We start from the raw sequence: 27,140 nt of genomic DNA, 5'->3' as shown, positions 1-27,140 counted from the left end.
GTCTTTCATTTCTCTTTATTTCTAGAGCTCTATGCGCATGCATACATTACAGTATAATCTTTTACAACACGATGCATGAGATAGCGATATAGTTTCATGCCACACTTTGAGGAATTGTACAAAATGTCTATGGAAATGCTTGGATGGAGGACTAATTGTCTAGGCAGTTAAGTTACTCGACCAGCACACAATGCAAGTGTTGAATGGTTATGAAACAATGATATAAAAACAAAGGTCATTGCATAGTCAGTAACCCTAAAAGGACTTGTGAGCCCTGCAGTATGTCAGTTATTGTATCAGTTCGATCAGCCAAGTGCTATTGAACATTGCTTAATGCGTTCCTATGACATACACGTTAAAAAACATTGATTATTTTAAAAGATTTTATATTTGGGAAATGGCAAAATATCACTTAATTGCTGTGAGTTCCCAGGTGTTTTTTCATCAGTGTGAGGTCCCACTAATGTTTGCTTGAACAGAAATGGGTATTTATGCAGAAATACTGTAAAGCAGTTCATATATTTTCAATACTGATACCAGTTCATTTGAAAGTGACCGCAATCATGAGGTATTGTAGCCCTCCCATGTAGTTGGAGTTTGCAGCATGTTATTCAGCCAATCATTGGGCCATCAGACTTCTGTTGTTACCTCAGAGATCTTGACATTGACAAACAGAGTAGACAGAGGGATAGCCGTTCCGTCTTTGGACAGGAGGTGGATATGCCGATATCCTGGGAAAAGTGGGGAGAGCATCCAATAGAAATTCAGATTTTTGTCAGGAAAGAGCCACTTAGAAACCATCACTCATACAGTATAATATGTACATTTGTACATAACAGGCTTAAATAAAAACTCAGTTGAGATGTACAATTCAGACAGGTTTCATTTATTTAACCTTAATTGATTTAACCTTTAACCAGGTAAGTCAATAGGATAACATTATTTTGTGAAATAATTTGAAGAAAACTGCACTTGAGATTTACCCAGCTGTAAATCAACGCTATCTCAGTTGTAATATGAACAGGTCTATTTTACCTGGCTGAATACAGGTGAAGGGCACGGTGAACTGGCCCATGAAGTCATTCCTGGAAGCCTTGTCATAGTCCTCCACCACAAAACGCACCAGGGCCAACTCTGGGACGTGGATGATAAAATTGAGGGTCTCGTTCCATAGAGGGTTAAAACCTGTAGACAGGGGGCATCAGAGACCAGGATTTAGGCAGCCAAGAGAAGGACTGGGGTTCTATGTCATGTTCTATCTAATTTACTTAAACATGGCAAGGTGCATACTATTTACATGTAAAAAAAAAAATAATAATAATGCATGCATTTTGGTCCCCGAGTTGACCGAGTCTGTACAAAGACCCCAATGAATCTCTTCGTCAGGCCATGTATAAGATGGTCCCTCACCATTGTTGTCAATGTAACTAGTCTCTTGCTTGGCTTGGTCTTGTGATACTCCGTAGATCTCCACTCTAACCAGAGGGTCAACGATGGAGCCCTCTTTCTGGTTCACCTTTGGTAGCTGCTGCCCACTAATTACCTGATGGACACACACACAATCAAGACTCGGAAAAGTATAAACATGCAAAAAGTAAACCTCCAGTACACACAAACTGCACAAAGGCACACAACATAGTTGTATGGTACAGAGCAGTTGTTTCTGGACCTGGATAGACAGTTGGAGTGATGTGTAGCCATCCCAGTCCTGGGGTCTTTCTGGGTCAAAAGAGTCATCATTCCTCATGAAGTCAGGTTTGAGGACGTAGCCACAGCAGCCATTCTGACGGAAGAGCCCATCGTTCAGATCCATCTCCAGCCCAGCCGTCTGGACGTTCAGCGCCACTAGGAGTAGATTAATCAACCAATCAATCAATCACATGTATTTATTTCTATATGTATGGATGTTAATTATGCAATTAGTTTCACCTATCTGACAGCCCACGTTCCACAGCTCCTGTGGGTTGTAGTTAGAGGAATCGGTCCTCATGCCGCTGGGATAGACTCTGCTAAGCTGTCTGCTGTTGTGGTGCACAAACTCCGTCCCTGAGAAAGACAGCCATACAGCGACGTTTTTTCCTATCCCCTAACCCAGGGGACCTACAACAGTGAATGGGAGTGAATTCCTCACCGATGATCCTTGGCAATATATGAATACATTGTTTGCCATGTAGGTATTGCTAAAATAGTTCAGGGCGTACCTGTGTCCTTTGCAAGTTTCCTGGCCTTGGACTCGGAGAAAGAGGACATTTCGTAGCACTTGGAGTGTAAGCGAGAGTACTCAAAGCTGTGAAAATGGACACTCTTGCAGTACACCACCAGATCCGAGAGTTCCCTAGAGAACTTGGATTTCTGAGGAGACAGGAAATTACATGCCTGCGTAAGTGACCTAAACTCACTTGCTTTGTGGCTTTTGAACCAAGGCAAAACATGATTAGCTGGCAGATCAAGGTACAGTGTTCATTGCTTGCTTACTGTGTGATAGACAAAAACATGATCTAGATTTTTCACATAATGGCAGGATGTATTAACAGTAATAATGTGTGAACGTGTAATAGTTGGCGCAGATGATGGCAAGAAGTTGCCAGACCGTTCACCTCCATCCATCCATAGATCCCCATACCTTATCATGGAGACAAATGGCCTCTGCAGACAGGTTTTCTGCAGACGGGCTCTCAGGTTCAGCTTCATCGCTGATCTCGTCAGTGGCCTCATCGGTCAGCGTTTCATTTTCTTCTAGGCCGCCAATCTTCTTTGCTTTCAGCAGGATCTTTCCCTTCAGATCCTAATATGTGCATGCACAAACACACACACTCTGCCAATCATCAACTTCGGTATTGATTATCTAAAGTGCTCTGAATGGAAAAAGAATAAAACAAATCACTGGAGAATACAGACTGTACTCAGTGGCGGAATGCGAGGCTGGCGGTGCGCTGTGCACTGGAGCCCACGGCCATGGGGGGCTCACAAGCCCTAACTATTAAGTTATGCATGGGAACCCTAGTTATCTGCATCCCGGGCTGTATAATTTGTACACCAGACTTGTCAATAGTCAATCACAATGTCCACTATGAACCATATCAAAATGCATCATGCTGTTTATAAGACAGGCCTACAAGTCAACAACACATCCCAATTATGGTAATATGTAACTTAAATGTTTGGGCACTACATAAGTCACCTAAATATTTCAATGTATGGATGACAATACACCTATTTGCTTCACATAAAACCTCACTGAACAGTAACAATGTCATTTTTTATTGGTATGCAAAGATCGCTGGGAAATATGCAAATACTGTCCAATGATATTGTAGCAGAGATTCAGATACGTGGCTAATTGTGGTTGTGGCTTTCAGTTAGTTATTTTTGGCTACCTGTAAGTGTGAATGTCTTTCCAGTTCATCTGGTCTGTTGACGTTCAATTACTGTTCTGCTTTACATTGGGGGCCCAGTGATAATTTTATAATATAACAATGTAGTAAAGCCACTGACTGGTACTGCTCTTAGCTACACTGCTGAATAAAAACCTGAACATAGTCAGACAGGAAATCAAATCCGTAGAGAATGAGTTCTCAATTGACTTGCATTGTTGGTGAATGGTTATGGTAGAGCAGATAAATAGAATAGAAAACACATTGAAGGGGGTCTTACGTGGGGAGAGGGCAGCTCTTGGTGAACCAGTCCATCCAGAGGTTCCCTGAGCAGCATGTCCCCCAGGATGGTGTCCAGGAGCTGGGCCATGACCCTTTGCTGCTCCACACTGCAGTGGTTCTCCAGGGACAGGATGACAGGAAACTCAGATGCCTGGTAGAGGGGACAGATGAGGGACTAAACAGGAATTCCTAAAGGAATGTGTGGATCTATTGCAGTAATGTTTTTAATGATATGTTAAGGCTGAAGACAGATTGGTTTATGATTTTGAATACTTGGTTGAAGCAAAAACCAACACAGAAGACAAATGGTCAGGACAAGAACCACTTAGAGACTGGATTGAGTAGAACTGAGTGGTCATGGCCTCGTGAGTGGCGCAGCGGTCTAAGGCACTGCATTGCAGTGTTGCGGTGTCACTACAGCCTGGTGGTCCCATTGGGCGGCACACAATTGGCCCAGCGTCATCCGGGTTAGGGGAGGGTTTGGCTGGGGGGGGCTTTATTTGGCTTCGCTCTAGCGACTCCTTGTGGTGGGCCGGCCGCCTGCAGGCTGACTTCGGTCATCATTTGAACAGTGTTTCCTCCGACACGTTGGTGCAGCTGGCTTCCGGGTTAAGCGAGCGGGTGTTAAGAACCGCGGCTTGGCGGGTCATGTTTCGGAGGACGCATGACTTGACCTTCGCCTTTCCCGAGCCCATCTGGGATTTTCAGCAATGAGACAAGGTCGTAATCCCAAAATTTGGGAGAAAAAGGGGGTAAATGATTACAACAAAAAAAATGTAATACAAAAATAGCTGAGTGGTCATGAATATGTGATGGAAATGTTCTGTTTGTGTGTCAGATCAATGCTGCTTTTCTAATAGCCACTCATGTGAGTGACGGATTGATTGTACATGGGAGGAATCCTCACATCCGCAGTATGCCCATAACATTGCTCTGGGATCCAAGAGAAGTATCTTCGTTTCAAGGTCTCAGCTTTGAGAGAAGTCTCATGAGGTATCGGTCAGTCACATGCAGGAACTAACATTAATAATGAATCATGTAAATCATGCTTATATGACTTGTTTGTGTAGGGAATGCCCTTGTGAGAGTTTTCATCAAGCATGGACTGAGTTTGTGAACCTTGATAATAAAGATGGATTAATTTACTTTCAATTTGAGTCCTTAGAGGTGAATTTCCACAGCAAACGGTATAATTAACTCAGGTATTGAGGTGCCCACCTTGAAGGCGTACTCTCCCAGTGTGGTGATGACATCTCTGAAGAGGATCTTGGAGGTGAAGGTGTGGCCGTGATAAACAACCGGCTCTCCATTCGGCCCGTCCCAACAATCCACCTCAACACAACGACAGCCCCGCTTTAGAGCCCTGCACAGCAAGTACGCAGACACTCAGACATGGACTGAAAACTGTTTGAAAGATGGTTTGGTTTGTAAGAAATTAGAAGTTCTGTATCTCACTTCCATACAAGCCAGAGATGGGCAACTCCAGTCCTAGAGGGCCTGATTGGCATCACACATTTCCCCCAGACCTACCTAACACTGATTAAACTAATTGTATTCTAAACTGGAAACCATTTTTTATTGAACCTTTATTTAACTAGGCAAGTCAGTTAAAAACAAATTATTATTTACAATGACGGCTTACCGGGGAACTGCCTTGTTCAGGAAGGGTCAGAAAGACTGATTTTTACCTTGTCAGCTCGGGGATTCGATCCAGCAACCTTTTGGCAACTGGCCCAATGCTCTAACCACGTGGCAACCTGCCGCCCCGAGAATGTCTGACCATGATTAGTTGGTTATTAGATGTGTGTCAGCTAGGGCTGAGGCAAATGTGCATAGGTACCTGAGCAATGGCACAAATGTAGCAACTGCACCCACACCTTCAAAATAAGAGTGCAAACGTATGTTTTTGCACCCTCACTTGTTTACCAGACAATGATCATGAGCCATTGGGTAATTTGTCATATTCAATGATTATCAATCTTTTGAGTTAGTCTACTAAAATACATATGACCATTTAATATATTAATTACGTTACAGCGAGCCTGAATTTAAAATGGATTATCATGAGATTTTGTGTCACTGATCTACACACAATACCCTATAAGGTCAAAGTGGAATTCTGTTTTTAGAAATTAATAAAACATGAAAAGCTTAAATGTATTGAGTCAATAAGTATTCAACCATTTTGTTGTGGAAAGCCTAAATAAGTTGAGTAAAAATGTGCTTAACAAGTCACATAATAAGTTGCATGGACTCACTTTGTGAGCAATAGTGTTTAACATGATTTATGAATGACTACTTCATCTCTGTACACCACACATACAATTACACAGATTCAACCACAAAGACCAATGAGGTTTTCCAATGCCTCACAAAGGAAATTTTTTGGGGAAAAAAGCAGACATTGAATATCCGTTTGAGCATGGTGAAGTTATTAATTACACTTTGGATGGTGCATCAATACACCCAGTCACTACAAAGATACAGGTGTCCTTCCTAACTCCGTTGCTGAAGAGGAAGGAAACCGCTCAGGGATTTCACCATGAGCCTATGGTGACTTTAAAACAGAGTTTTAATGGCTGTGATAGGAGATAACTGATTTGACATTTTAGTCATTTAGCAGACGCTCTAATCCAGAGCAATTTAAAGGAGCTCAAGGGCACGTCGGCACATTTTTTTATTACAATTTTTATATTAAAAAAATACTTTTACCCCTTTTTCTACCCTATTTTGTGGTATCCAATTGGCAGTGTTGTCTCATTGCTGCAACTCCCATACGGACTCGGGAGAGGAGTGTGTCCTCTAAAACACAACCCAACCAAGCCGCACTGCTTTTTGACACAATACCCACTTAACCCGGAAGCCAGCCGCACCAATGTGTTGAAGGAAACACAGTGCACCGGGCGACCATGTCAGCGTGCAATGCGCCCAGCCCGCCACAGGACTCGCTAGTGCTCGATGGGACAAGGACATCCCTACCGGGCAAACCCTCCCATAAGCCGGACGACGCTGGACCAATTGACTGCCACCACGAGTCTCCCGGTCGCGGCCGGCTGCGGCAGAGCCTGGACTCGAACCCAGAATGCCTTAGACCACTGCGCCACTCTGGAAGCCCCGGCAGATCTTTTTTAACATAGCTGATTCTGTGTTATGTTTTGGGAAAATCCAACACAACACTTCAATGAGTACCACTCTTCATATTTTCAAGCATGGTGGTGGCTGCATCATGTTATGGGTATGCTTGTCATCGGCAAGGACTGTGGAGTTTTTTTTGTATAAAAAGAAACGGAATAGAGCTAAGCACAGGCAAAATCCTAGAGGAAAATGTGGTTCAGTCTGCTTTCCAACAGACACTGGTAGACAAATTCACATTTCAGCAGGACAATAAAATAAAACACAAGTTCAAATTGGAGTTGCTTACCAAGATGACATTGAATGTTCCTGTTTCGACTTAAATCAGCTTGAAAATGTATGGCAAGACTTGAAATTGGTTATCTTGCAATGATCAACAATCAACTTGACAGAGCTTAAACTATTTTTCTTTAAGAATAATGGGCAAATATTGTACTTTCCAGGTGTGCAAAACTGACTGATCCAGAAAGACTCACAGCTGTATGTATTGACTCTGGGGGTTGAATACTTATCTAATCAAGATACAGTATATTAGTGTTTCATTTACTATTAAAAAAATGTACATCTTCAAAATTTTCTTCCACTTTGACATTGAAGTATTTAGTGTAATTGTTGCCAAAAAATTACAATTAAATCAATGCTAATCCCACTTTGTAACACAACAAAACTGTGTGTGAAAGTGAATACTATCTGAAGGCAATGTATTTCCTTAAATCAATCGGTTAAATCACATTGTTAAAATGTTTTCATTAAGCTACAAAAGTAACATTCCTGGCTGAGACCCATATGCAAGTACAAAATGGCGCTTTGTGGTTACCAAGCTGTGACTGTATCAGAACATGTGAGCAGAGTTGAAATGCCGCTTAAAATGGCGCCAGAAGAAATGGCAGCAGATTTACAGGCGCCCAACCAATTGTGCTATTATGTGGGGTTTTTTCACGTTATTTGTAACTTATTTTGTACATTATGTTTTTGCAACTGTATCTTACGGCAAAAAAAGAGCTTCTGGATATCAGGACAGAGATCACTCACCTCGGATTAGACAAAGATTTTTTCTTCAACAAGCAGGACGTACAGGACATTCTCCGAACACCCGACAAGGCCAACATCCCAGTTATTTGCAAGAGGAAGCGACGCAGGTACAGGGGACACAGGGCGGGATGCCTCGTAAGGATCCGCAGAAGGCGAGTGGGAATTCTGCCGTTACCGTCAATAATACCCGCCAACGTGCAATCATTGGACAATAAATTAGAAGAGGTATGATCACGAATATCCTACCAACGGGACATCAAAAAGTGTAAAACCTTATGTTTCACGGAATCTTGGCTGAATGATGACATGGAAATTCAGCTAGCGGGATATACGCTGCACCGGCAAGACAGAACAGCACACTCCAGTAATACGAGGGGGGGCGGTCTGTGCATATTTGTAAACAACAGCTGGTGCACAAAATCTAAGGAAGTCTCTAGATTTTGCTCGCCTGCGATAGAGTATCTTGTGATAAATTGCAGACCACACCACTTGTCAAAAGAGTTTTCAGCTATACTTTTCATGGCTGTTTATTTACCATCAAAGACGGATGCTGGCACTAAGACCATACTCAGTCAGCTGTATAAGGAAATAAGCAAACAGGAAACCCCTCACCCAGAGGCGGCACTCCTAGTGGCCGGAGACTTTAATACAGGGAAACTTAAATCAGTTCTACCAAATTTCCATCAACATGTTAAATGTGCAACCAGAGGGAAAAAATTCTAGATCACCTGTACTCCACACATAGAGACACGTACAAAGCTCTCCCTCACCCTCCATTTGGTAAATCCGACCACAATTACTGTATATCCTCCTGATTCCTGCTTACAAGCAAAAAGCAGGAAGCACCAGTGATTCGGTCTATAAAAAAGTGATCAGATGAAGCAGATTCTAAACTACAGGACTGTTTTACACGGGCTCCGACACTCATCTTATGTGGCAGGGCTTGCAAACTATTACAGACTACAAAGGGAAGCACAGCCGCGAGCTGCCAAGTGACACGAGTCTACCAGACGAGCTAAATCACTTCTATGCTCGCCTCGAGGCAAGCAACACTGAGGCATGCTTGAGAGCATCAGCTGTCAGACAACTGTGTGATCATGCTCTCCGTAGCCGACGTGAGTAAGACCTTTAAACAGGTCAACATTCACAAGCCTGCGGGACCAGATGGATTACCAGGACGTGTGCTCCGGGCATTAGCTGACCAACTGGCAGGTGTCTTCACTGACATTTTCAACATGTCCCTGATTGAGTCTGTAATACCAACATGTTTCAAGCAGACCGCCATAGTCCCTGTGCCCAAGAACACAAAGGCAACCTGCCTAAATGACTACAGACCCATAGCACTCACGTCCGTAGCCATGAAGTGCTTTGAAAGGCTGAAATGCCTCACATCAACACCATTATCCCAGAAAGCCTAGACTCACTCCAATTTGCATACCACCTAAACAGATCCACAGATGATGCAATCTCTATTGCACTCCACACCGCACCTTTCCCACCAGGACAAAAGGAACTCTTACGTAAGAATGATATTCATTGACTACAGATCAGCGTTCAACACCATAGTACCCTCAAAGCTCATCACTAAGCTAAGGATTCTGGGACTAAACACCTCCCTCTGCAACTGGATCCTGGACTTCCTGAAGGGCCTCCCCCAGGTGGTGAGGGTAGGTAGCAACACATCTGCCACGCTGATTCTCAACACTGGAGCCCCCCAGGGGTGCGTATTCTGTCCCCTCCTGTACTCCCTGTTCACCCACTCCAACACCATCATTAAGTTTGCAGACGACACAACAGTGGTAGGCCAGATCACCGACAATGACGAGTCAGCCTATAGGGAGGTGGTCAGAGACCTGGCCAGGTGCTGCCAGAATAACAACCTATCTCTCAACGTAACCAAGATTAAGGAGATGATTGTGGACTACAGGAAAAGGAGGGCCGAGCACGCCCCCATTCTCATCGATGGGGCTGTAGTGGAGCAGGTTGAGAGCTTCAAGTTCCTTGGTGTCCACATCACCAACAACTAGAATGGTCCAAGCACACCAAGACAGTTTTGAAGAGGGCACGTCAAAACCTTTTCCCCCTCAGGAGACTGAAAAGATTTGGCATGGGTCCTCAGATCCTCAAAAGGTTTTACAGCTGCACTATCGAGAGCACGCATGCCTCCGGTCGCAAGGCACTACAGTGGGTAGTGCGTATGGCCCAGTACATCACCAGGGCCAAGCGTCCTGGCATCCAGGACCTCTATACCAGGCGGTGTCAGAGGAAGGCCCTAAAAATTGTCAAAGACTCCAGCCACCCTAGTCATAGACTGTTCTCTCTGCTACCGCACAGCAAGCAGTACCAGAGCACCAAGTCTAGTTCCAAGAGGCTCCTAAATAGCTTCTACCCCCAAGCCATAAGAATCCTGAACAGCTAATCAAATGGCTACCCAGACTATTTGCATTGCCCCCTTTGGAACGCTGCTGCTACTCTCTGTTATTATCTATGCATAGTCACTTTAATAACTCTACCTACATGTACATATTACCTCAATTATCTCGACACATTGACATTGACTCTGTACTGGTACCCCATGTATATAGCCCCGCTATTGTTATTTACTGCTGCTCTTTATTTGTTATTCTTATCCTCTTACTTTTTGGGGGGATATTTTCTTAAAACTGCATTGTTGGTTAAGGGCGTGTAAGTAAGCATTTCACTGTAAGGTCTGCCTGTTGTTTTCGGCGCATGTGACAAATACAATTTGATTTGGATTTGATTTGTATCTCGATAAAACAGCTCTGCTTGGCTTGGTAAGTGTAATATGGACCAAAAAGCCATTCCTACCCTCTTTGCATCCAATATGTATGCTGCTGAGACAAGTTAATACAAAAAATGGTGACAGTGCGTCAAGCAAAGGCAGCAAAAAAAGTCCAAGTTGGAGGAAAAGCTGAAAAGTCAATTAATGTGCTTGCTGAGACTACACTTCTGTTATTCTTCATACTTTTCATGATTATTCGGGTTCTTCACGATTCGTTGTCAAGTATGTAGCCTACTCATTGTAGTTGTTGTTTAAAAGCCCACCATTAAAAACATTTTGATTCTAAAAAATAATTTATAGTAGCCCAGGCCTAGGCCTATTTTCAGGGAAGGGGGCGGGATGTTTGTGAGTCACAAGGTTGGTAGGGTTTCAGACCTGTCAAATGAATTGCACTCCCACTTTCAAAGTCAGGCACCCATGCAAATGTGTGTCACCAATCAGGCCGGAGGATGGGATTTGCCCATCCCTGAGCTACAAAGGGTTATAATTGGATGTTAGGTATGAAGCTAAGGGTTGTAATGGTGAGGATAATTTTGTTCCTAACTGGATGTAGGCCTCCTGGCTGCTCTGTCCTCGGAGCTGGTCCTCCATCAAGTAGGTGTTGTGGGAGGAACAGATGAAGTAGTGGCTGAGGGGCCGGCTCATGTCCTGGCTCAGGGTCAGCTGCTGGGGATCCATGATGGCGCCCTCTGGAGAGACCAGGTACATCTGGAAGCCATCTATAGACATGGCCCCCTGTTTCTTGGCTGTGAGGAGACATGGGAAGTTCCGTCTTATCATAAGTCAAACCCAATCAAAAAATGCTCAGTAACTACTGTAAAGGAAATTTTACTTTGTGCAACTTGTCTTTGGTGTCATAAACCATCCTTGGTTCTTGAGGGGAGGGGGGGTGGGGGGGGGGGGGGGGCTGTCATGACCTCCTCCTTTATTTGTCAGATCACCCAGAATATGTTATTTAAGTTAAGATAGGAGATGGTGCCAGACACATGCTGGAACAAATTGTGATTTGTTTTTCTTATGTAGAGTTGTTTTAGTTGGATAAAAGTAGAGACTCAGAGCTGGAAAATGGTATATCATACACTACAGTTGAGGGGCAATGGGAAAGTAATTCTACTTTGAAAGTTGAACTTGTAATGTCACTTTTGAGAAAATGGCCCTTGAATGTGTTGGTAAACCTACTGGAGAGCTCTCTTTGTCTACGTTCTTTCAGCATCGTTCACACCCTCTTAAGCCTTAGCCCCACCCACCTCTTTAAGGATTCAGATGTAGGGCCATTTACTAAACAACCAAAAGGTTTCAAGACTAAAGGCTGGTTTATACTACACCTATCGACAGTTGTCGCAGTGACATCATGAACATTCTATTGTCTTCCAACAAACTTGTCGTTGTCGTATAAAGTTTATAAAGTATAAACACAAAAACTACCGGCTGCATGACATCAGCAGCCTGGTGGTCCAAAATAGCTAGTTGTATTTTAACACCAATAAACCCACCCGTTTAAAAATGAATTTAGTATATGTCAATCTAGCAAACCAGGCAACTAAAAGCAACTTTCTAAACAATGTTTTGGTTTGTTTCTAGCTTGTTAGCTAGCTAATGTTAAGTTAGCTGGCTAGCCAGTTCAAATGATGACCATATCATATAGCTGACGTCTTCACTTTAGCCCATTTGTCTTCATTATTACAGAAAAATAAACTCACAGCAAGATCATTATTTACAAGTTAATGGCGAGCCAATTACAGAAAATAGCTAACGGTTGTGAGTGTGATGAAATAAAAGCAGGGCATTCTACTGGATCATTTTTTAACTTGGACACTGTCTTGTTGGCCTAACATTATATCCTAATTTGACTTTGGTGCAGGTCATGTTCTTCACATTACTGTTTCTGGTAAACACATATTATATGACATAAAATCAAAGTTTATTTGTCACATGCACAGGATACAGAAGGTGTAGTGAAATGGTTACTTGCATAGTGGAGTCTTTTGTTTAGACATGTAGCTAGCTGGCTATCTAGCTAAACAATGAACCATAATCTCAACTCATAATGTTACTACCCTGCATGAATCTGCAGGTAGCTAACCAACCAGGTTCAATCTTAGCTAGCTAGCTAACATTAGGCTATAATTAGCAATGCAAATGGCTCTGAGATACGAATAATATTACTACACAAATCATACACTTAAAATTAGCTTGCGAGCCACCCAGCTAACTTTAGCTAGCTAACTAACAGTACGCTTTAACTTGAAATGAAAACGACTTTGACAAAATTAGAATCGTGTAATATCTTAAAATGTAGCTTGCTAGATTATTTTACCTGTAGACATGGATGGACGCTTCTCCCTCTCTGTCACAGATGCCATGGCTGCCCTTAGTTTTAATATGTAATCCGGAGACAGGCGTTTTATATACAACAGCCTTTTGTGTGTTCTCTTTTCGACTCCCTCCTCATATTTACAATCAAATGCCAGAATTTTCTCCATCTATTTAGCTATCACACTCCAATTCCACCTGGCATTCCACTGATTTCAAAACTCCAGAAAGTGGAGAGCAACACTTTTGCAATTCTACTCTGTGATATCTTTAAAAAAAAGCTGTGTTAGAAAGGATTAACCACACATACTGAACTGACCAGCTCATGTTGTAGACAAAAGCGTGCTACATGGCAGACCAATCTGAACTCATCTCTCGGCATGTCCAGGCCATCCATTATCTCAGCCAATCATGGCTGGCGGGAAGGTCCCTGTCTTTATCTGTGGCAAAACCAACTAGGCTCGTAATATAATAATTGTATTCGAATTTACAGATAGCATACACGTTTGTTATTAAGACACATGAAAGTTAACATGTTCCAGAAGGCATTTCTACAAAAAAACAAATTTTGATATTTAAAAAAAAGTTTACGTTCAAAATGCCTCTCCTGTGAAGTAGTGACATGCAACATACAGCTAGTTTTCTTACTTGTTGAATGGTTAATTGTGGGCTCTTGTGGTTTACTGAAGTAAACTAGGTTATTAATATTGTGGTTGCTGTTCATTGTGATTGACATTGTCTCACCGAGGCTATTAATGAAATAATTCATTACGGTTGACTGTGGTTGGTTACAGTTGCACAGTGGTCCTTACCGGTCTCTGACGGCTCATAGCGGTCAATCAGCTCCTGGGCATGCTCCCAACTCCTCTCCCCCTCCTGTTGCTCCTGCCTCAGAAAGTCCTTCAGCTCAGCAAGGGTTAATGTCTGTCCGTCTCGGGAGTAGTCCTGGAACACCCGCCACATGTCCTTCCTTTCCGTCAGTATCTTATAGAACTGGACAAACTCCTCGTTCTCCAGACAACCTGACTTAGACTTATCTGCCAACTGGGGGTAAAGAAAATAAGCAGCATAGATTGTTACCTCTGCAGTCTTCCAGTGGTACTGTACTCTCAATAAATCATGCTAAAACAGAATTCCATCACCTGATGATGGAAGGCAGATTAGTTACTGATATTTGACTGTGATAGGTTTCTGTTAAATATTACCAACGTTGAGATCTATTCCACGACCAACAACATCCCAATTGAACCGTTGCTCACAATGCAAGGTTGATTCATTGACTGAGGATGTCATATGAGCAGTGGGAAGCATAGAATAAATATAGAAAATAGTATATTTTCTTTTGGTTTTGATACACTAAACGGAAGACCTCACGAACTTGATGGGTACCTCACCGTGAAGAGGTGAAGAGCATACTCCTCATTCATGTCCACGTTCATCATCTTCAGCAGTGTGCGCACCTCCTTGAAGTTCATCCGTCCGTCCTTGTTTTTGTCCGCCTTCTGAAACCAGTCCCAGATCCATCTGAGGGAAGATGCTGGCTAAGGGCAACACTTGGTAAGACATGATTTAGAAAGGAGCAAAAACAAAGACTTTACTCTCACAACTTAAGTGTTTTTTGACCACAGAATTATGCATTAGAATACTAGAATGTAAATAAACCTTCTTATGATGGGATAAAGGTCAGCCATTTCGGTCAGCCAAAAGAATCAGGGAGCAATTTCCCTGCATAAGTAAAATCTGGATTTCTTTCTCTACTGCCATTAATTCCAATTAGACTAGTTTGGATTTCTTTCTGACAATATGGCTGCCATTTTCACCCCATTCTGGAACTTTAGCCCCTCCAGTAACTTAATAGGACCTCTATGGTTTTGATTGTTTAGATCAATTGTTATAAACGTATTATGATAAGGCCCCACCAAGTCAAGTGTCACAAACCATCTAATAATCTGCCTGTTATCTGAATGGGATCAGGATACTGGTCAACCCTCTCCTTGTCATCCATGCTCTCAGCATTCTGTATCAGCTTGCTTACACCCCGGATCCAGGCCTGCGCCTCAGAAGGTGACTCCGCCACCAGGTCCAGGTTGCCGCGGCGACCACGGAACACCAGGGTGAAACAGAGGTCAGCGGGGAACTCTTCAGCGACGCTCAGCAAGACCTCCGACTGGTGACCTTCACGCACCACCTCAACATCAGCCACAGAGACTAGAAAGGAACATTAGGCATTATCGGTCAGATTCATACTTAGGAAAGGCGTGTGTAAGAAAGGCGTAATTTCCTACGTGCTTCTCAGTAGTTGGTATTCAGACTTACCTTATGAAGGTTCGTAACGGGCTTTGCAGTCATGGTTCCCTTGTGTGAACTGAATTTATTTTAATCAACCGCTGAAAACTGTCCCATTTGCTGGCCAACAGATTTTCTCATGGAGTTTTCATTCAAAAGGGTTTTCAGTACATTTATCTTAAGCCATCCCTTTAAATACAATGTACCTTTAATTAGAATTCTGGCGACAGACTAGAATGCATCGCGATAACTGGTTCATTAAAATAAAGAATGAAAGAAGCCATCTAAATATGCATCTTTGTCTCCGTTTCAGCACCAACTGGTAGATTTAAAAATACGCTTATCTTATAAATTATTTAGGAAGATTTTAGAGTTAAGAAAGCATGTATGAATCATATAAAAACTGGTTTGGAGAGCCTTTACATACTAAATACTGTATATTGACGAATAAAAAAAATGTGGTTTGATTCATCCTGAAAGTTGTTATATTCGAGTTCAATCCATGAAATATTGGAAGGTAAGGAAAGGAAAACGTGTACAATAGAGGTTGAACAATAGTCCTGCAAATCTACCCTAATTCTTACTAATCATGGAACTGTATGACAACGGTCCAGTCGTCGTGAACCGTGCGCCAGGCTCCAGGTTTAATCTGCTACATGTGGTCTGAATTCCATAATGATTCAAATAGGCTTCAAGTCCCAAATTATTTCACAACATTAACCTAATATGATCCACTAACGCTAGAGGAACAACTTACATGGATGTGACAAAAAAAAAAGAGAACGGAAACGGAATGTTGCTAAATGTAAGTGTCATGACGTTGGCCTCTTTGGGTATAGCAAGCCCATCCCCCTCTCCCTGCCTCCCCCTTGCCTCCTTCAACAACGCTGCTGTGGTCAGAGGTCGTAAATTCCTGAGAAGACCTCAATGGACACACAGTTATAGAGTAGTTTTTCATGGAGACAAAGGAAATCCTTCCACCTCACAGAACTTGAGGTACGAACAAATTTCATGTTCTGGAGAAAGTGTAAAAGATCGGTGAAGAATCCAGCTACGAACTGGTCCGTTTGTCACAACTTGGGAAGCTCATGGGAGACGGTGTGGCCACATTACCATAACGCTGTTTATATAATAGCCCCAGATATAAGGTTTACATCTCATTTTTGTATAAGATGAATGAGTGAGTATGATACTGTTTACACAATTTTACAATGTGATTTTGTACTGTTTAATGAAGGAAAACTCAAAAAGGGAATTGGATTTGAACTAAATCAGAGGACCGCCCCTGAGCCCAGTTAGGGTCAGACATCCTGGGACAGCCCTTTTCTGCCATTCCGAATAAAACCCCACTTTAATTATCACCAGACCATGTTTCTCTCAATCATGGGAGTACAAAGGTTGTAGACCATTTCTGAATCTTTTAACCATGCCACGTGGTCAAACTCTTAGACTATCGATACCGACAGAATGAGAACAAGTCTTTGATATGAATTACTAGTCTGCAGCTAGGAATTCAGTATCATTGAACACAAAGAACGACAAGTGCCGAAACATCCATTCTATAACGAATTTCACTCTGAACAATCCCCTCTAACCACAACCCCACCATTTCTCCTTTACCCAAATCCAGATAGCCGATGTTCTGAAAGAGCTGCAAAATCTGGACCCCTACAAATCACCCGGGCTAGAGAATCTGGACCCTCTCTTTCTAAAATGATCTGCGGAAATTGTTGCAACCCCTATTACTAGCCTGTTCAACCTCTCTTTTGTATCGTCTGAGATTCCCAAAGATTGGAAATCTTCCACGGTCATCCCCCTCTTCAAAGGGGGTGACACTCTAGACCCAAACTGCTACAGACCTATATCTATCCTACCCTGTCTTTCTAAGGTCGTCGAAAGCCAAGTTAACAAACAGATTACTGACTATTTCGAATCCCACCATACCTTCTCCGCTATGCAATCTGGTTTCAGAGCTGGTCATGGGTGCACCTCAGCCACACTCAAGGTTTTAAATGACATCATAACCGCCATCGATAAGAGACATTACTGTGCAGCCGTATTCATCGACCTGGCCAAGGCTTTCGACTCAATCACAACATTTTTATTGGCAGACTCGACAGCCTTGGTTTCTCAAATGATTGCCTCGCCTGGTTTACCAACTACTTCTCTGATAGAGTTCAGTGTGTCAAATCGGAGGGCCTGTTGTCTGGACCTCTGACAGTCTGTGCCACAGGGTTCAATTCTCAGGCCGACTCTCATTTCTGTATACATCAATGATGTTGCTCTTGCTGCTGGTGATTCTCTGATCCACCTCTACGCAGACGACACCATTCTGTATATTCTGGCCCCTCCTTGGACACTGTGGTATCTAACCTCCAGACGAGCTTCAATGCCATACAACTCTCCTTCCGTGGCCTCCAACTGCTCTTAAACGCAAGTAAAACTAAATGCATGCTTTTCAATCGATCGCTGCCCGCACCTGCTCGCCCGTCCAGCATCACTACTCTGGACGGCTCTGACTTAGAATACGTGGACAACTACAAATACCTGGGTGTCTGGTTAGACTGTAAACTCTCCTTCCAGACTCACATTAAGCATCTCCAATCCAAAATTAAATCTAGAATAGGCTTCCTATATCGCAACAAAGCATCCTTCACTCATGCTGCCAAACATACCCTAAAACTGACCATCCTACCGATCCTCGACTTCGGTGATGTCATCTATAAAATAGCCTCCAACACTCTACTCAACAAACTGGATGCAGTCTATCGCAGTGCCATCCGTTTTGTCACCAAAGCCCCATACACTACCCACCATTGCGACCTGTACGCTCTCGTTGGTTGGCCCTCGCTTCATACTCGTCGCCAAACCCACTGGCTACAGGTTATCTACAAGTCTCTGCTAGGTAAAGCCCCGCCTTATCTCAGCTCACTGGTCACCATAGCAGCACCCACTCGTAGCACGCGCTCCAGCAGGTATATCTCACTGGTCACCCCCAAAGCCAATTCCTCCTTTGGTCGTCTTTCCTTCCAGTACTCTGCTGCCCATGACTGGAATTAATTGCAAAAATCTCTGAAGCTGGAGACTCACATCTCCCTCACTAGCTTTAAGCACCAGCTGTCAGAGCATTTTACAGATCACTGCACCTGTACTTAGCCTATCTGTAAACAGCCCATCTATCTACCTACCGTATCCCCATACTGGTATGTATTTATTTATTTTGCTCCTTTGCACCCCAGTATCTCTACCTGCACATTCATCTTCTGCCGATCTACCATTCCAGTGTTTAATTGCTATATTGTAATTACTTCGCCACCATGGCCTATTTATTTCCTTAACTTATCTCATTTGCACTCACTGTATATATACTTTTTTTTTATTTTGTTCTACTGTATTATTGACTGTATGTTTTGTTTATTCCATGTGTTGTTGTATGTGTCGAATTGCTACGCTTTATCTTGACCAGGTCGCAGTTGCAAATGAGAACTTGTTCTCAACTAGCCTACCTGGTTAAATAAAGGTGAAATAAAAAAATAAATATATAAACCGAGAGAGAGCGAGGACGAGAGACGGACAATTCTACAAAAGACACAAACTTTTCACCAGCGATCAAGACGACACACTGAGCGTAAATATATACATTGATTGCAATTGTTCTCGAATGAGTGAGCGTTCATGTGTAAAGGATTAGCATTTAAATTGTTATAATTATTAACTCTGTATTTACTTCTTAGTCGACCCCCACTTCCCCTTTTGTCTAACAAGCCGCCATGCCGGTTTAGCCCACTAGGGCACATCCTTCTATCACCACATTTACCTTGTTTGTTAATGCATTTCTGTGAATTTGTCATGTATTGTCATGTTGTGTCTTGTTCCTGTTCTTTCTCTTCACCCTGTCTCCCTCTGCTGGTCGTATTGGGTTGCCTTCTCTTCCCCTCCTTCCCCCAGCTGTTCCTTGTCTTCTCTAACTACCTCGTTCACCCTTTTCCCACCTGTTCCCTTTTTCCCTCTGATTGGGTCTCTATTTCTCTCTCTGTTCCTGCTTCTGTCTTTGTCAGATTCTCGTTTGAGTTTCTCATGCCAGAACCAAACTATCGTCTTGTTTGCTTCAACCTTGTCCTGTCCTGTCGGAATCTGCCTGTTCATCTGAGGCTACGTGTGATCAGGTACCTCTGTCCTCTACAACCCAGCTAATCCCCTCTGCTGCTAGAAGAGGACTCTAACCCAGCTATTCTCCTCTGCTGCTAGAAGGGGAACTCTTCTGTGATATTCAGAAGGACTTTATGTTTCATTTGTCGCCCTCTCTGCGGGTTGTTTATTTTGCCATCATATCCATTTGAAGAGGATCTATGTCTTACCTGTGTTTCGACATTAAAGAACTCTGTTTTTGTTAAACCGCTTTTGGGTCCTCAATCACGTGCATGACAGAATTACTTAGTTAGTAATAAATTATTTATTTAAGACAATTAATGTATGGAAGACTCATAGTGAAGACTGGGTTCGTGCAGATAACCAACAATTTACGACGTTTGGAATGAGACTAACGTGAGGTAAAGTAAAAATTAATTAATTCGAAGACTAATTGATCAGATAAAATATCTGAAAAGTTATTTTAGGAAATTATAACTTTGTAATCTGAATATTGTTCCTTGGTGCCCCGACTTCCTAGTTAATTAGTTACGTGATTAATCAGTTGATTGCATAGTAACTAATTACAGAGAATCTTTGATAAAAACTATCAGTCTTCAGTTAATGATAGTAAAGACACGACATAAGCTACAAATTGAAAACGAACAATAAAGTGACAGAAATGTATGTGGGTATTACCGATGGTGGCTCCCGTTAGTGGCTAATATTTAACATGATACAAATTGTAGAATAAAACAAAAGCCTGGGCATAAGCTATATTTAAAACATTATTTAAAGTCCATACATCAACTGGGCAGATTAAGCCACACAGAAACCTATAGCTTGGGTGTCCAAATGTCATCCACACAAATTATGAGGGCACACAATGAAAATTCTGACTAACAGCAGAGCTATTTATAGGCTTTTTCACTGTGGTTTCACATTCGTCTCCAAGGAAAAATTATCTAAAACGATGGCTGTGTATTTACAATCCCCTTCTCCAAATGGATTACTCATTTACTCTCTTATCAATAGCTCTTATCCATTTATAAATTACAGTGCATGGATAATGCTGCTATTGTTATCTGAAAACAGAAATATGCTTTTTCCATTTGGAACTGGCAGGTTTGCTCAACCTTATTCATGGTTTCCTCACGCGTAAATGTGGTGTAATTATGAGGGAGTTAAGTCAAGGTCAGAATATGGGCTCTCGAGTGGCATAGCGGTCTAAGGCACTGCATCTCCGTGCTAGAGGCGTCACTACAGACACCCTAGTTCGAATCCAGGCTGCATCACAACCGGCCGTGATTGGGCGGCACACAATTAGCCTAGCGTCGTCCGGGGTTGGCCAGGGTAGGGTAGGCCAGGGTAGGCCGTCATTGTAAATAAGAATTTGTTCTTAACTGACTTGCCTAGTTAAATTAAGGTTACATTTTTATAAAATAATACATCTGTTGACACTTCCGCACCTTTCATTTCTTAGATCTCCGCCCGAACGAAGTGGGTGAATAGCATGCTATTCTCATGCTTAATTCAAGGTCAGAAAACGCATAGAGAGAGAAGTGCATAAAAAGGGAATATAACGTTCCATTTACACGTGCTTAACTCGGGTCGGAATCGTGGCCTATGTGAAGACATACTTAGGCTTTTTCAATGCTAAAGTGATTTCTCAAGGAATGATTCTACGCATCATCCTTTAAAAAAAGAGAAATAATGTGGCCTTAATTCAGTTATCTACAGTATGTACAGTCTGTGGTCAATTCTTATAACGTCTCATCCGTGCTCCCTCCCGCCACCCACACCCTCGTTACTCACAGGTGGAGTGGCTTGTTCCTGCCCACCTGGACTTATACCAGATGGTCTGGCCATCTTCCTGTAGCCGGAAATGCCGCTGCTTCTTCCATGATTTGGACTTGACCTTCTTCAACATGGCCCCCGCCTTCATCACCTGGAGGTCCTTGTCACCCTTGGCAACTGTGCAGGATCAGGGGTTACCATCGTGTTTACAAATACAGTCCATTTTTGGTCAATTGAGACACCAGTGTAGCTTCTCTATTCTGTTTAATGGAGGCTGACATATGTACTCCAAAAGTTCATTTTTGAGATTTGATCAAAGAAAAGAAAATGTTATTATTGCCTGTTTCCTCATGCAACATTTTTAGTACCCATCAACTTACACAAGCTTTGGGGAGAATCCATCAACAGCCTTGACACATGCACTTGGTGATATCCTGCCAAAAAAAAGAGGACAAACATAATTGCTGCGATACCTATTATGCTGTGATAGTAAAACATATACAAAAGCTCTACAAATTATTAGCGGTGGTAAACCAATTACCAGATGATTGACAGTCTGTGTGCTGCACTGGTTTTTCCAATACCGTCCAAACGATTTCTTTGAAGTAAAAAAAATAAATGTGTTGCTAAATACCTGCAAGTAAACTGCAAGTAAATACCTGCAGTCAACTTGTTCATCATTTCAGCTGTCACAATTTTTCATAATGAACTTACCGGTAGTTCCCAGACACGTGTTTGTTTACAAGCACACAATGACAAGAGACCAGAGCCTTGGGAGTCACTCACTGTTGTGCAGCACATGCCAGGTCTAGTTACAGCATGGAATTCACAACTTACCTACCGGTCAATAGTTTTAGAAGGGTTTTTGTTTATTTTACAATTTTCTACATTGTAGAATAATAGTGAAGACTTCAAACCTATGAAATAACACACATGGAATCATGTAGTAACCAAAAATGTGTTAAAAATATATTTGAGATTCTTCAAATAGCTACCCTTTGCCTTGATGACAGCTTTGCAGTCTTGGCATTCTCTCAACCAGCTTCATGAGGTAGTCACCAGGAGTGGATTTCAATTAACAGGTAGGCCTTGTTAAAAGTTCATTTGTGGAATTTATTTTCTTCTTAATGCGTTTGAGCCAATCAGTTGTGTTGTGACAACGTAGGGGGATAAACAGAAGATAGCCCTATTTGGTAAAAGACCAAGTCCATATTATGGAAAGAACAGCTCAAATAAGCAAAGAGAAATGACAGTCCATCATTACTTTAATACGGAACATTTCAAGAACTTTGAAAGTTTCTTCAAGTGCAGTCGCAAAAACCATCAAGCACGATAACGAAACTGGCTCTTATGAAGACCGCCACAGGAAGGGAAGACCCAGAGATACTTCTGCTGCAGAGGATAAGTTCATTAGAGTTACCAGCCTCAGAAATTGCAGCCCAAATAAATTCAGAGTTGAAGTAACAGACACATCTCAATATCAACTGTTCAGAGGAGACTGCGTGAATAAGGCCTTCAAGGTCAAATTGCTGCAAAGAAACCACTACTAAAGGACACCAATAAGAAGAAGAGACTTGCTTGGGTCAAGAAACACGAGCAATGGACATTAGACCGGTGAAAATATGTCCTTTGGTCTGGAGTCCAAATTTTGGTTCCAACCTCCATGTCTTTGTGATATGCGGTGTGGTGAACGGATGATCTCCGCATGTGTATTTCCCACCATAAAGCATAGAGGAGGAGGTGTTATGGTGTGGGGGTGCTTAGCTGGTGACACTGTCTGTGATTTATTTAGAATTCAAAGCCCACTTAACCAGCATGGCTACCACAGCATTCTGCAGTGATACACCATCACATCTGGTTTGGGCTTAGTGGACCATAATTTGTTTTTCAACAGGACAATGACCGGACACACATCCAGACAGTGTAAGGGCTATTTTACGAAGAAGGAGAGTGATGGAGTGCTGTATCAGATGACCTGGCCTCCACAATCACCCAACCTCAACCCAATTGAGATGGTTTGGGATGAGTTGGACCGCAGAGTGAAGGAAAAACAGTCAACAAGTGCTCAGCATATGTGGGAACTCCTTCAAGACTGTTGGTAAAGCTTTCCAAGTGAAGCTGGTTGAGAGAATGCCAAGAATGTGAAAAGCTGTCATCAAGGCAAAAGGTGGCGACTTTGAAGAATCTGAAATATAAAATATTTTTATTAGCTTTTTGGTTACTACATGATTCCATATGTGTTATTTCATAGTTTTGATGTCTTCACTATTATTCTACAATGTAGAAAATAGTAAAAATAAAGAAAAACCCTTGAATGAGTAGGTGTTCTAAAATCTTTGACAGGTAGTGTAAATGTTTGCAAGCTAGATATCTTATAACGCTTAAGTTAACTGTCTAAAATGTGCTAAATGCTCTGTAATTGTGCATTTGGTTTACTAATTTAGTATCTAGTTAGCTATCTAGCTAAGGGGTTAGCTTCTTCCAAAATCAAGCTTTGCTTGGTAACAGCAGATAATCCTGTGCTGGATCAAGAGCCTTGTTGCCTAATATTTGTTGTGTGTGTGCTGTAAATTTTGAGTAGCATTTTTGAGTTCTTGTATAACTTTTAGCTGGGATGTCTGTCCTGCAAATACATTAGCGCAATGCGCTCCTTAGCATTTAGTTAGCATTCTCTATGGGATTTTACATGTACTTCTTAGCATTGCTAACCTTTGGATTACAAAGGGTCAGTGGGGTTTTAAAATAGCTCCCCGTGTGTTCAGTGCTGGTATTACCGAATATCCCGGTATGGCACAATGGGAGGTATGGAGGTATGACAATCTGGATACCGCCCAAGCCTATTAATGATGGCAACTTTTGGCTCAGCTGTCTAGTCCCTTGGGAAAGAGGTTCTTAAACCTTATCAGGGAGGAAACTCACAAGGATTATTGTATTGTATACACTGAACAACAGACAAATGTTCCATAAAGGGATAGTTCAAATGGCTACTCTCCCTTTTTTGGGGGCTTTTCAATGGCTCTCTTTCCTTTTATCTTTGTAGAACAATGGCAAATATTTATAGTATCCTCATGGGTTGTTTTCAACTGTTCACAGCGAGGTCCATGTTCCACTGTTCAAAATACCACAGTTACTTTCTCTTCCAGGTCCACTGTTAGTAAATATCAACTCTTTACCCAGCAATACAAGTGTAGCAAAAGCAAAGAAACTATATTTTTGATACTTTTTAACCACCCCAGTGATGTTGTTGATTGTTGTGCGATGTTTGTGAAAAGATGTTAAAGAAGAGGCAGAAACAGAACTCTCATTTCCTGGACCCCTTCTGTAACTACACAGAAGGACCCTTCTGTATATTCTACACATACAGTACATTATAGTGCAAATACAAAAAGTCATATAGTTCTAGCCAAAGAATAACCTTCTATGTTATTTGAGGGGCGGTGGCAGGAGTGTTTCGGGACAGAGAACTCTTTCAGGGGACTTGACTAATATGTGCAAGAGTGTGGTCAACACACACACGCACAGAATCATGACTCACTGGTAAATTGGTCTCATACTCACACAAAAAAATACTCAAAGTAATATAGAAATACTATACACCCAGTGAAGTGGCAGCCTCATTATATGCCCATATGACTCCACTACAAGCACCCCTTATTATAACCATCTGTGATATCCACAGGAATGTTTAACTTCCCCTTTCATGAAAGCTCTGTGCTTGACCCTCACAGGTTGGTTCTACACTTCAGTAGGAGCTATGTGAAGAATCCTATAAACAAACCAGTCTTTTTTTCATGTCTGTAAAACATGCTTGTGCCAGGGAGGGAGGCTGGCTGAAGGACAACAAAGTAGAACCAGATGCTGTAATATGAGACAGTATTAAAACAGGGACCAGAGGGTATGTTATCATCAAACCAACTAAATCAACACTAAACCACAAACTCTACTGAACATATACTGTATTGTATAGATAGATGAGGAAAAAAGTTGAGTTTCTGTAAAGTAATGTGAAGGGTCAAAGGAGAAAAAAAAGAGACTTACCAAATTGTAGACTGCTCACTTGGGTCTTTGCCCCGACTCAGCTTGGTCTTTGCCCCGACTCAGCTTGGTCTTTGCCCCGACTCAGCTTGGGCTGCCACTGCTGTGACGAGCTCCAGAATAGATTGATGTTTGGTGAGAGCCAGTCCAGGAAAGGGCTCCAGACCAGAATTAGGGAGTGCCCAAAAGATAGCTGGCCCCCAGAGATGGGGGTCTGTTGGAGGTAGCAAGCCCAGTAGAAAGCTCCAGAACTTAAGACACTCAGGGAGTGTCCTGAGACCACTAGCCCAGCACAGGGAGATGGGGAGTGTCCAGAGGAAAGCTGGCTCAGTGTCAGCCTCTCTGTCTACCAGGCTCCACTCTGCCTGCGTTGTCTGGGAAAACTGATCCCCAGACAACACTGCCGCATGCTGGTACACTGTTCCCCCCTCCACCTACCCCCTCTCCTCCCTTTCCTGCCACTCCCTCTTTTTTTCCTCCCCCCTCGCATCTGATGAGGGCTGTTCATTTTTTCCAAGGCTGCTCTCTTCGCTCTCCTTTTCCGTTTTCCGGTATGCTGCCTCTCACTTTAAATGTCTTGCTCTCTCTGTCTACACACACTCTCCCTTATATATCAGCTGACTGCAGATCCGATTCACTCCTCTTCCTGGTTTAAAGAGCAAAAGCCCCTAAAAACCAACTTCACATTTAGAAAACAGCCTGTGGCATTGATATGAGTCAGAAACATGTATTCTATTTTCAAAATTGACTACAAGGATAATTTTGGTCATAAAGTCAGTCTCATCCAAAACAGTTTTGTGAGTAGATTAAAGTTGGGTTTGTTTCAATCCTGCCTACATGCTCACAGCAAGTAATCATCAATTCGGAGTGCAGCTGCATGCGACCCGATCGCAATGCCGGTTATACATTTCAGTTGATCTTGGATGGCTAGTTTGTGACCATCGGTAAATTACACATGGGACAATATGTTAAAATTCTAATTGTTCCAAATTTCAATGACATAAAAAGCATTTAATGAGAAAACTAAAAAGTGTGCAACATGAAAATAGTCTCATTTACATTGTGTAATTTATTGATGGTCCCTAACTAGCACCAGCGATTGGCTATCCAAAGTCAAACCATGGTCGCGCACTAGCCGGCTGAAGCTAATTGGCAAAATAATTTGTCTAACTCCTTCCCACCTTTGAACACACACACATAAAATTAAACCATACCCCGAAACAAACTCACGTTTCAATTTATCGTGGATGCTAGCATTTCTTAATAACCCAAATAGAAAACGAGGCCAAATCAGGAAGTTCAGCCGCCATTTAAAGGGCAGCAACCCAGACAGGCCTTTGTGCCTACCTTAGTCAAGGAGGGGTTAGGTTGCCTGTGCAAGATCAAAATACATGTAGAGAGCTGCATACAGTACTCGAGTTCTCACAAACCCAATCGTTTTCATACATACTGCACTAATCCCATCTGAGTTAATTTACATCTATTGCACATGCAGCCATGTTTTGCTGAGTTTATTGTCCAATATATTGATAGTTACATAATGTCCCATCCTCTCCAACATCTAAAACCCTCTCTGATATGTCTGTATTTACCCACTTAGCACTGGTGCAATGACTGATACCATATCTGAAAACATGGTAGGAAATGGTAGAGTGAGTTACACTAAAGAGAAAGGACCTAATCGAGAAAGCGCAATCCCATTTGGCTGTGTGCCCATGCACTGCAGTCAAGAGACCAGAGTGGCAGAATGAGCCGTGGGAACAGCTTTGACGGCATCACATATCACTCTTATGAGAATTCTACCCTCCTGTGGACCAAACCTTTCTCTGGTATCTAACGGAAAACATTAGTTGAAAATCCTGGAGTTTGGGTATAATTTGCAATTGCCCCTTTGCAACTAGAAGATGCAACCCCATTTCACTCGTAGTAGCAGTATTTAAATAAATTACTTTGCAATC

At 42.3% G+C, this 27,140-nt stretch overlaps 1 protein-coding gene across 1 annotated transcript; it reads right to left on the bottom strand.

Moving 5' to 3' along the window:
- Positions 1-25,599, bottom strand: plcd4b (phospholipase C, delta 4b). The gene is made up of 16 exons (XM_036958938.1): positions 25,186-25,599; positions 21,528-21,581; positions 21,166-21,324; positions 14,916-15,144; positions 14,331-14,460; positions 13,749-13,980; positions 11,168-11,369; positions 4,875-5,019; positions 3,655-3,807; positions 2,624-2,785; positions 2,202-2,352; positions 1,930-2,046; positions 1,670-1,845; positions 1,411-1,543; positions 1,036-1,185; positions 1-731 (listed from the first exon to the last, which is right to left on the bottom strand). Exons 2-16 carry the CDS (start codon positions 21,547-21,549, stop codon positions 631-633), a joined length of 2,262 nt encoding a protein of 753 aa, XP_036814833.1. The 5' UTR covers positions 21,550-21,581; positions 25,186-25,599; the 3' UTR covers positions 1-630.
- Positions 25,600-27,140: the final 1,541 nt, after the last annotated feature.

Source organism: Oncorhynchus mykiss, chromosome 22 (assembly GCF_013265735.2).
Source record: "Oncorhynchus mykiss isolate Arlee chromosome 22, USDA_OmykA_1.1, whole genome shotgun sequence".
Taxonomy (NCBI): Eukaryota; Metazoa; Chordata; class Actinopteri; order Salmoniformes; family Salmonidae; genus Oncorhynchus; species Oncorhynchus mykiss.
The sequence above is the reverse complement of the archived record's forward strand: the minus strand, read 5'-3'. Positions and strand labels throughout refer to the sequence as shown.

What these genes read in the sequence shown, in the direction of transcription:
- plcd4b (XM_036958938.1), bottom strand. Translation starts at nt 21,549, where the DNA reads ATGGATTCTCCCCAAAGCTTGT. An exon ending in GACAAGGAGAGGGTTGACCA is followed by an intron (nt 14,461 to 14,915) that starts GTATCCTGATCC and finishes ATCTTCCCTCAG; the next exon opens with ATGGATCTGGGACTGGTTTC. An exon ending in CCATTTGTCTCCATGATAAG is followed by an intron (nt 2,353 to 2,623) that starts GTATGGGGATCT and finishes CTGTCTCCTCAG; the next exon opens with AAATCCAAGTTCTCTAGGGA.